Below are 10,172 nucleotides of genomic sequence, written 5' to 3'. Positions count from 1 at the left end.
GTTTCAAAGAGGTGCAGGGATCTGCCCAGGACTACATAGCACATGAGCAATGGGGCAGGTGTTTGCTTGTGCCTTGAGTTGGCATCAGCCACACTGCCAGTGTGCTCTTGCAGCCAAGGCCAACACCCCAATCACACACAAGCTGGCTGGCGTGTCCACACTGGCCTGCCACTGCCCAGGGCTTGGGGCACAGTGGGTAGTGGAGGTGTCTGGGCCCGTGCTAGGTGAGGAGGCAGCCGAGGTGTGGGTGACTTCGTGCTACCCCAACAGTGTGAGTCATGGGGCAGAGATGGTTGCAGGATTTCCAAGACAGGCCCTGTGCCAGGAGAGCCCCAAGGCTCCAAGCAGACCTGCCCACCCACACCTCCCCTCCCTGCCAAAGACATTCTCCTATGGCCTGCAATTCCTGAGGGCAGACCTGGATCAGACCCCCACACTGCCACATCCTCACTGTGTGACCTCAGGCTTCACTGAGCCTCGCTGTCCTCGTCTGCTGGATGAGGATGTTGATGTGCAGGAAAGAGCAGACCTGGGATTAGAACCCACATCCACTTGGCTCCGCAGTCCTGGTCTTTCCATCATGCCAGGTTGAGTGACTTCTTGCAGTCAGCCTCAGTGAGTGGCTAGTTCAGAGTTCTCAGCTGTATCTGTAGATCCAAATCAGCTAGGAATTTTATAAACTTTGGGACCCACCATCAGAGATTTGGGTCTAGTGGACCTGAGGTGGGATCCAGTAGCTTTTAAAAGGAGGAGACTGAGGAGACTGAGGCCCAGAGATTCTGAGTGACCTTCCCCAGGCTCAAGGCCCCCTACTCATACGCAGCTGCAGCGGGGGACTTTGAATCCTCCCCTCCGCGTGCAGGAACTGCAGCGATGATGTACAGAGCCACACCGGAGGGCAGGAGCTGTCACAGCAGAGAGAGGGGGCTTCAGTCTAACTTTGCCACTTACAGGCTGTGTGACCTGGGGCAAGTCACTTCACCTCTCTGACCCTTGAGATCTTCATCTGTAGGATGTGAGCCTGGTGCTGCCACCAGCCACCTTATCATGAACAGAGAGCCTGACAAAATACAAGGGCAGCACAGAGGGAAGCAGGCCTGAGAGACACAGAGAATGACATTAAATCCTAATGACATCATCTGAGCTCCTCCTGGAGCCAAGCCTAAAGCTTGCTCTGCCCCTGTACTGTGCAGTACTATAGGCAAAAAAAGTTCCTTCTTTTGGGTTCTGGCCAATTTAAGTTGGGTTTTCTTCCAGTTTGAGCCCTGATGACCCAACTGAGCAATCACTGTACCCAGTGGATTGTGTATTTGGAGAAAACATTCCCTCAACACCCCGCTCTAGGAGTCTAACAAGGGAAACGTTCTCCTGACGCATGACTACCTATATCTCTGTCAGAGAGCACAGTGAGCTGGAGCACAGAGAGCAGGATGTCAGCAAAGGAGTGAATCTCCTCAGAGTAGCTGTGCCACCCTGGGCAAATCACTTTCCCTCTCTGAATATTGATTTTCTCACCTGCAATATGGGAGTGGAGTGGGACTCATAGCATCTACCATACAGAATTGTCAGAACCACCAAGATAACGCTGCAAAGCACCTGCCAGAGTGTCTGGCACATAATAAACGCTCAGCACTTACTATGCTGGCTGTTCTCAGAAAGCTGTTTGGAGGAGGTGAGCTCTGAGAATCCCTAAAGAGTTGGAGGTAAGAGTCAGAGCTGGCAGCAAACGTTCTCACCTGCTTTGTCTTGAGCTGCATAAGACCTGGGACTGCCTCTCCTGGAGCAGCCTGCTGGAATGGAAAAGACTCAGCCATCACATTGGGAGGCCTTGGTTCTAGTCCCTGTTCTGCTGTCAGCCCAGTGAGTGGTTTTGAGCAAGCTGGGCTCCCCACCCCCCACAATCCCCCTGTCAGGCTATGACTCTTGGGAAGATATTTGAGAGATGGTTAGGAATCTGAAACCAGGCCAGGGGCAGCGAAGGGTATGTTAGTCACCATCCAGGATGGAAAGAGGGTCTGGACCTTCAGGTCTGGTCACCTTTGGGACATGGCCCAACCTTCCCCTCTTTACCAGGCTTCCCCTCTGCTGCATTCAACATGCTTGGTCCTTCTGGACACCGTCCTCCTGGTGTCCTTCCCTCCACACTGAAGAATTCAGATGATGCCGAATGGAGGGGGGCAGTGCAGAGAGTGACTTCCACAAACCCCACCCCCAACCCCCATTTCCACACACTGCCCAGAAGCAGATGGTCCCCTTTGGAGCCTAGACCTTCTCTCCCCCACATGCCCAGGATCACTCTACGTCAGCTCCTGGGCAGGGGCTGCTGTCAGCTGCTCCTACTCTGCCCTCACGGTAGGGGGTTCTCTCTCTCTCCCCGTATCTACCTCCATCCTCAGCCAATCCAACCCTCTCTGCCCCTGTGGCTGGTAGTCAGGATTCCCCAGGTCTTTCCTTCTGTCCTCACGAACCTTTAGACATCCTTCAAAACCCAAATCCCAACTCCTCCAGGATGTCTGTCTTTCCTGAACGTACACTCATTACACCCTCTACACATTAGCTTCTCTTTCTCAGCACAACACAAATATAGATGATCACAAAAGTCACACAATAAAGTCACACAAACAAAACACATATACTTTCACCACACACCATGTTTTTATCTCTTTCTTGAAAACTGGGCTACACACAAAGTTGTACCACATCACAGCCATGTCCCTGTCCTGTGTACATATATACCTGTGCACAAACTACACCACAAAGCCACAGGGATTTGCTCTCCAGTAGTTTACAGCAGGGATACAATCTCTCTCTCTACCACACCAACATGCACGCACACAGGACACATCACACGGACACGCAGACACACCATTTCCTTTTCCTTCCTCTTTAATTCGCACTTACACAACATACATGTAGAGAGTTTCTCTCCTGAACATACAAACGCACATGGCCCGAGGGCCATTGCTCCTTCTCTCTGCTTCCTTCCCACTCCCTTCTCTTGCTCCTTTCTCACGCGCGCGCGCGCGCGGACACACACACACACACACACACACACACACACACACACACACGCACACACACGCACACACACGCACGCACAAGTAAACATAAACGCAGCTGCAGCGCCTAGGGTCACACTCCAGTGCTGGCACCAGGCAGGAGACAAAGGTCGCCGAGGCTCCCGGCGCCCCTCACCGGACACAACTGAGCCTTCCCTCGACTCCGCCTGCCTCCCAAACCCGGTCTAGGGGAGATCTGGACCCCGCAGCCCGAAGCCGGAGGCTGCCTCGGGCGCCCGCTCCCCGGGGTCCCCAGGCAGCCAGGCCCTCCAGCTCCCGGCGCGCCAAGGGTTAAGGAGCCCGCGGGGGCGGGGGGATCCGGCCCGCGAGCGTGATTGGCTGCGCCGTGCTTGCCCGGGCCCCCGCGCCCTGCCATTGGTTCCACGGCGGGCCCCGCCCCCCCCGGGACTCGGCGCCGGAGCAGCGCGCTCGCCCGCGGGGAGCAGAGCGCGCACAGCCGGGACCAGGGAGCCGCGCCGGGCAGCCGTGCGGTCCGAGCAGCCGTGCGGTCCGAGCAGCGCGGCCGGAGCCGGGAGCCAGGCCCGGGGAGCAGCGCGGGGCCGGAGCGAGCACGCGAGCTATGGTGAGTGCCGCGCCCGGCCCGGCGGACCGGTCCGGTCCAGCCTCGACGGTCCCCGGCAGTGGCGCCGCGGGTGGCACCCGGGGCGGCCCGGTCTCGGAAGGCATGGAGTCGGGCAGTGCCTGGGCAGGGCTCGGCTCGCCTGGCGGTGCTGCGCTCGGTTCCGTCGGGGGCGGCAGCGCCGAGATTGGTTCGGGGCAGCTGGCCCGCGCGGCCGGGTGTGGAGGGCTTGGAGTGGCCGGTCCGGTTTGGGGACAGTTGGTGCGGTCTGGTTTGGGGTGTCCTGGATCCGGCTTGGCTTGGAGACTCTGGGCAGCCGGGCTGGGTCGGGTTCGCGGGTGGCGACGATTCAAAGGCGTCTGGATCCCGCTGGACCTGAGCGTCCTGGGACGCTGAGGTCGGTCTGTGGCTCGACTTGGGGCCACGCCGAGCTCAACCGAGGGCTAGGCTGGGGCACTCTGGGGCTGCTGATCTCGCTGTGGCCCAAGGGGTGGTAGCTAGGCAGCCAGGTCGGCGGTTGTCAGAGACCAGGGGACACTTGGGGTCCCAGGGCCCAGCGATCTGGTCTCTCCAACATCTCCCAGTAATGGGTCCTCAGAGGAAGGGGTGATCAAGGCCTAGTGCTGATGGGGATGAACAGGGGCACCAGGGATTAGGGGGATTTGGGGAAGGGGATTTCATGGGGGTCTCCAAAGCCATTAAATCCATTTAATCCAGGCTGGGCATCTTGAGGGCCTTGGGAAGGGGTTGTCTCTCATACCTTCATGCTCCTCTCCAGGGCCTGGCAGCTGCCTCTCTATCACCAGGACGGAGGCCAACTACTTCTCTTTGGTTTCTTTGCTCACAGACAAGCCCCTGTGATTCTTTCTCTAGTCCTGTTCTGTGCCCTGTGAAGAAGGTACAAGCAACGGCCTAGGAGGGCATGTGCCAGTGATCGTCGCTGCCAGTCCCAGGCATGCAGCCACCTCCACTTCTCTGTGATGCTGCTGCCAAGACTGAGGGGCCCAGGTGGGGGCAGGATGGGACCCTCTGTAGAGCTGAAGAGACTGCCAGTGACTCCCCAGGTCCAATCCCTGCTCTGCCCAGAGCTGGAGTCCCCTTACATCCTTTCTTCCTCTCCCCTTCGAGTCCCCTCTCTTCTCACCCCCTAGTATCTTCCTCCCTTACACAGCACCACTTGCCCCTCCAGAGTCAGTAGTAACAGAATCATGGCTTAATCCTACACCCAAAAGTGCTTAGAGGCCATTTTGGACTCAACTTACCCCCTCAGTTAGGAATCTCCCCTGGAATGCTCTGCTTGGACAGTGGCAGTGGCAGGGAGTGCACTACCTGTGGACCAGCACTGATTTGAAGTCTCAGTATATGGGCAATAGAAGGGGGTAAGACTGAGGTCATATCATCCAGTCTACCCTGACCTAAGTTACTCAGAAAGAGAAATTTTCCCTCCTTAAAAACCACCAAAGAGAGGACTCCACCCCATCTTGGTGACACTTTTCAGAGCCTGACAACCTGAGAAACTTCCCAGCCATCAGGAAGACCCCAGGCTTTGGCATCAAACAGATTTGGGTTCGAATCCCAGCTCCTCCACTTCCATACAGGGACTTTGGTCAAATTGCACCATCACCCCAGAGTTTCAGTTTCTTAATCTGTGATATGTGATGACTGGTCTTAATTCCCGGGGTGGGATGGGGATTCAGGAAGGGAACCCAAGTGAGAGTGCTTTGTTTTTTTTTTTTTTTTTTTTTTTTTTTTTTTTTGTCGTTTTTTCGTGACCGGCACTCAGCCAGTGAGTACACCGGTCAGTCCTATATAGGATCCGAACCCGCGGCGGGAGCGTCGCCGCGCTGCCAGCGCAGCACTCTACCAAGTGCGCCACGGGCTCGGCCCGAGAGTGCTTTGTTGAATACAGTTTAGTTTCCTTTCTTTTACAGCCTTGAGCTCAAGTTGGGAAGTTCTAACTATCTTAAGCTCAAACTGGAAAGTTTTACCTGACATCTAAGAACAGTCATACTTAGAGAATCATTCGTTCATCATTCAACGAAGATTTGTTGAACACTTACTATATGCCAAACCTTGTGCGAGGGAGGAAAAAACCAATGTAAACACTGTGCTAAGGGAGCTTCCACCAGCCCGTGAGTGTCTACACTGGTCCTCAGGCTAGGTGGCATGTCCTTAGGAGAGGTAGAGATATCTATCATGCCAGGTGAGGGCTCCCTTCTGGCTAGAGAGATGAGAGAAAGCTCCATTGAGCAGGTGGCGTCTGAAGTGGAAAGAACGTCCCAGGTAGGGGGACCTGTGTGACAGAGGACCAGAGGTGTGCAAGCACAGGAAGTGCTCTTCAAAAGGCCAGAATGGAGCTGGCCTGGCACCTGGATATGAGAGCCAGCAAAGAGGAGAGAAAGTGGGCGAGGAGGTTGCCGGGACCAGTCAGTCAGAAGCTTAAGGCAGGCTGGGGAGTTGGAAGCCACTGTCTGTTGTTGACCCACCACGTGTGGGTGGGGTGGAAGCTGACATCAGGTTGCCTTGGCCCCTGTCATTTTGGTTTCCCTTAAACACTGGTCCCTGCACTGTCATTCCTGAGGTGGGGGTGATTCGGGACTGCTAAAGTGTTTATTCCCTGGATCTCTTGCTCTGTGGGTTTTAAACAAATCCAGTGTTCTGTTCCCTCCCCTCCAGCAGCATAGCCAAGTTTCCCCTGGCCCCTGGGTTCCTAATGGAGCTTTTTTGGAGAGCATGTGGGCTGTTTCCTGTTGTCCTCACTAAATCTCCCTGATGGTCCCCAGCTCCCCACCCAGGGCTCTAACCCCTTGTCAGGGAGTCAGCACTGTTCTTAAAGGCCTCCCGTGGACCCCCTCCCCCAGTACAGGCTGTAGCGTGAGGGTTCTGAGGAGGCTTTTTATATTTCTTGCCTCTAGGCGTCCTCAAACCACCCTGCAGTAGGCACAGAGAGGTTCACGAGGTTGCCCAGGGTCACAGAGCAAAGTAGTGCCAGAGTGGGCAGAAAACTCCATGACATATGGAGGGTTAACTAGGCAGACAGGTTGGGGGGAAGGAGGCCCAACCCAGCATTCTCAGTCTGCTGCTGTGGCGCCTTGAGAATGTTCCTTCACATTCCAAGCTGGGGGCTGAGTTTAGGCCATGGCTGAGGGTTGGGAATTATCTGTACTGTACAGTGGTTGAGCTGAGGACAGGGCCTAGGTTTGAATCCTGGAGGTACCACCAACTAACTTCTGTGTGACCTTGGGTCAGCCATCCCCCTCTCTGTGCCCCCTTTCCTACCAAGTGGGGCACATTTGCTCCATTTTAGGATACTATGAAGATACAGTGGATGTAGAAACACTGCAGAAACTACTGAGAACATGAGGAAAAGTATTGTTTGTAGATGGAAGGCTAGCCACATGCCCCAGCCACTCTGTACAGGGTTCCCAGAGCACAGTGGGCATCTTTCCCTGGGTAGCCAGCGCCTGTGCTGGTAACTAGGTTACTCATGTTTCCTTGGATTGCTATAATTTTTGGTAAGTGAGGATGTTATCACCTTTTGTTAAAGAATAAATACATTGTTTCCCAGACAGAACTGGAGAGACCAGGCCCTGTCAGGGGCGGAACAGGATTTGAGTGTCAGAGGGCTACAGGGTGGGCTCAGCAGAACATTCTAGACATTAGCCAAGATGTAACCAGCTTGTCCAAAGTCCACACTTTGATGTCTACAGGGAGGGAGGAACCATCAGCAAATGCTTACAACTTTTTGTGCTTTGGCTCAGTTTTTTCCTCTTTAATTACTAGGTAAGCACCCCCTGCCTTAGTCTAAGTAAGTGCTGCCTTCCTTCGTTCGTTCACAAACAGATCTGCCTGGCATAACTCAAGGCACTGGGGCTGTGGTCAGTGTGAATGAGACCCATGGGTCTCTCTTGCACAGTCTGATGGTCAGGCAGATGCAGAGCAGGAAATTACAAGTACAATTACTGTTGCCAAGGAGACACAGGGTGCTGTGGGAGCAGATAGGGAAACCTGGTGTGGGGATCAGAAAAGACTCCCTGAGGACATGACATTAAAGCTCTAGCTTTATGAGTGGCACCAGAAAGAGCATCCCAGGCAGAGGGAGCAGAATGTGCAAGACGGACAAAACATGATGCCTTCGTGAATGATTTCATTTGGAGGTTTAGAGGATGGGACTTGGGAGGTGGCCAGGGGGCAGTGTACTCAGGGAGGGTCATGTTAAGGATTTGGTGCTTGGTCCTAAGGGCAGTGGGGAGCCACTCAGGAGTTTAGAGTGAGGGGAGTGACATGGTCAGATACGCATTTTGAGATGATCACACAGCTCCTTGTGGAGAATGGGTAGGAGGGCGAGGCTGGAGGCTGGGAACCAGTTAGGAGGCTGCTGGAGTGGCCCTGGGAGAGATGACAGTGGTCTGGGCTATCCCCTGTCCTTCCACCCCCATACCACACTCCCATCATGCTGCCCAGAATGGGCAGTGAAGACAGGAGGAGACTGTGGCCCTAGAGTTTCCACACGGCCCCTTCCCCTGCGGGCATTGGCCTCCCTCCCCTTATCCTTTCAGGCAAATGACTGGCCAGGCTCTTGGCCTGAAGGAACTTTGATCTAACAGAGGAGAAAGAACATGTTCCCATATAGCTCTGAAATACGGTAGAAAACGCTGAGTGCCAGTCTGTGGATGTGGCTCCAGAGTCATCCTGGCCATGGGCGTGTATCAGGGAAGGCTTCCCAGAAGAGGTGGCAACATTTAGTGGAATGCTTCCCAGGTGCCAGGCATTGGACAGATTAAAAATGAGGAGGTACCATCCTGTCCTTAAAGAGCTACAGTCTGGGGGGCAGAGTTTAATGAGTAACCAGTGCTGACTGGACCCCACTGTCAGGGTGGCACTGGGAGTCTAGGGCCTGTGGGTTCTGCCCTTTCCCTGGGGCCCTGAGGGCAGGGCTGGCTGGGATATCCACAGGCCTGTCTTGGCCAGCTGACAAGCCTGAGAATGGGGCCAGCTGACAATCCCTCCTCCCGGATGCTGGGGGTTCCTGAGGAGAGGTGTAAACAGAGGACCAAGTTTCTGGAGAACATTAAGTAAATCAGCTGAGGAAGGGTCTAACATCAGAGGCCGGGGAGGGAGCTGGACCTGGCTGCTGGACCTGGCTGCTGGACCTTCTCAGGGCCATAGAGTGCTGTGTTAAAAGGGAATTAGGAAGCATCTAATCCAAAGCCCCCGTTTTACAGGTGGGAAGACTGAGGGGCGATATGAACATCTACCATGTGCCTGGCACTTAAATGCAATCTCTTTGCTCTTCACACCAACCCCAGGGAACAGGGTGATCCCTGTTTTCGAGTTGTAAAAGCTGATGCTCAAAATAAAAGTCACTTAGGGAGCTAGAGACTGGAAGTAGGCAGGAGCCACTCAGTTCTTCAAGATTCTGCCTCCAGTCTCAAGCTGCCACTCAACTGGCCTTCCTGGGAAAGTCCTCCCCCTGTCCCCTGGGACTGGGGTGGGACTATGGAGCCAGTAGGCAGGGGCACTGGGGGCTCATTGGGGATAGATGTGGCACAGCACTTGACAGTGAAGTCTTTTCCTCCCCGTTCACTGACTGTTCTTGGGTCCCACTGCCAGGTAGTGGCAGAGCTAGGTCTTGAACCCAGGCCTTGGGACCGTAGTCCAGACCCTCATCTCCTGGCTCAGGTAACAGCCCCTCCCTGCCTGGCACTGACAAAGGTCCCCGGCCCAGGGCTCCAGTGGCCACCCAACTGTAGATGTCCCAGGCTTTCTGACCACGTGCCCCTATAAGCAAGAGTAGCAGCCCCTGGCCCAGGAGCCTGCTCGCCCACATCCTCCTCCCCACATGCCTTTGCCTCCTGGACTGTGAAGGCAGGAGAGCTGGTGTGGGGCGGACCTGGGCGGCAGCCAGGAGGAGTAGGGTTACAGTGTAAACACAGTCATGTCAATATTTACCTCTGCCTAGAACCACAGCCTCCCACCTCCCTGCCTGCCTCCAAGAGCTGCCTGGTCCAGGCCCACATGGTCTGCTGCAAGGCTGCGGTCTGTTCATTGAAAGCAAGGCCAAGGGTAGAGGCCTGGCTTCCAGGCCAAACGCTGCCACCAACATTTTGTGTGGCCCTGAGTAAGACACTCTCCCTTCCTGGGCCTCCATCTTCCTATCTGTAACATGACATGGCTGGAACAGACTGACCGAAGGGCCATTATCAGCAGTGACACGGAGGGTGACAAGCATCGCAGTGGTTCAGAGAACAGACTGGAAGTTGCGCACTCCTGAGTTTTTTATCCAGTCCCACCACTTCCTCACTGTGACACTTTGGGCAAGTCACTTTTAACCCCTTCGAGTCTTGGTTTCTTCATCAGTAAAGTAGGATCGTAAGGGTACCTGTGTGGGAGGCTCATTGGTGAGGATTAATGAGAGAACACACGTGGCGCTCAGCATAGCTCTTGGCGCAGGATAAGAACTGAATAAATGGCGTTGGTGGTGGTTGTCATTCCAAATAAACATTTTATGATTCTCTGAATCCAGACACTGG

General features: G+C 54.9%; 1 protein-coding gene across 1 annotated transcript in view; it reads left to right on the top strand.

Annotated features, from left to right (window-relative positions):
* The first annotated feature begins 3,496 nt into the window (after nucleotides 1-3,496).
* ECE1 (endothelin converting enzyme 1) overlaps nucleotides 3,497-10,172 on the top strand; it is a 95,351-nt gene continuing 88,675 nt past the window's right edge. Inside the window, exon 1 of the mRNA XM_063104177.1 lies at nucleotides 3,497-3,642. Coding sequence (XP_062960247.1) covers nucleotides 3,640-3,642 — 3 coding nt within the window. The 5' untranslated portion in view covers nucleotides 3,497-3,639. The remainder of the gene's footprint in view (nucleotides 3,643-10,172) is intronic.

This window comes from Cynocephalus volans, chromosome 8 (genome assembly GCF_027409185.1).
Source record: "Cynocephalus volans isolate mCynVol1 chromosome 8, mCynVol1.pri, whole genome shotgun sequence".
NCBI lineage: Eukaryota > Metazoa > Chordata > Mammalia > Dermoptera > Cynocephalidae > Cynocephalus > Cynocephalus volans.
The sequence above is the reverse complement of the archived record's forward strand: the minus strand, read 5'-3'. Positions and strand labels throughout refer to the sequence as shown.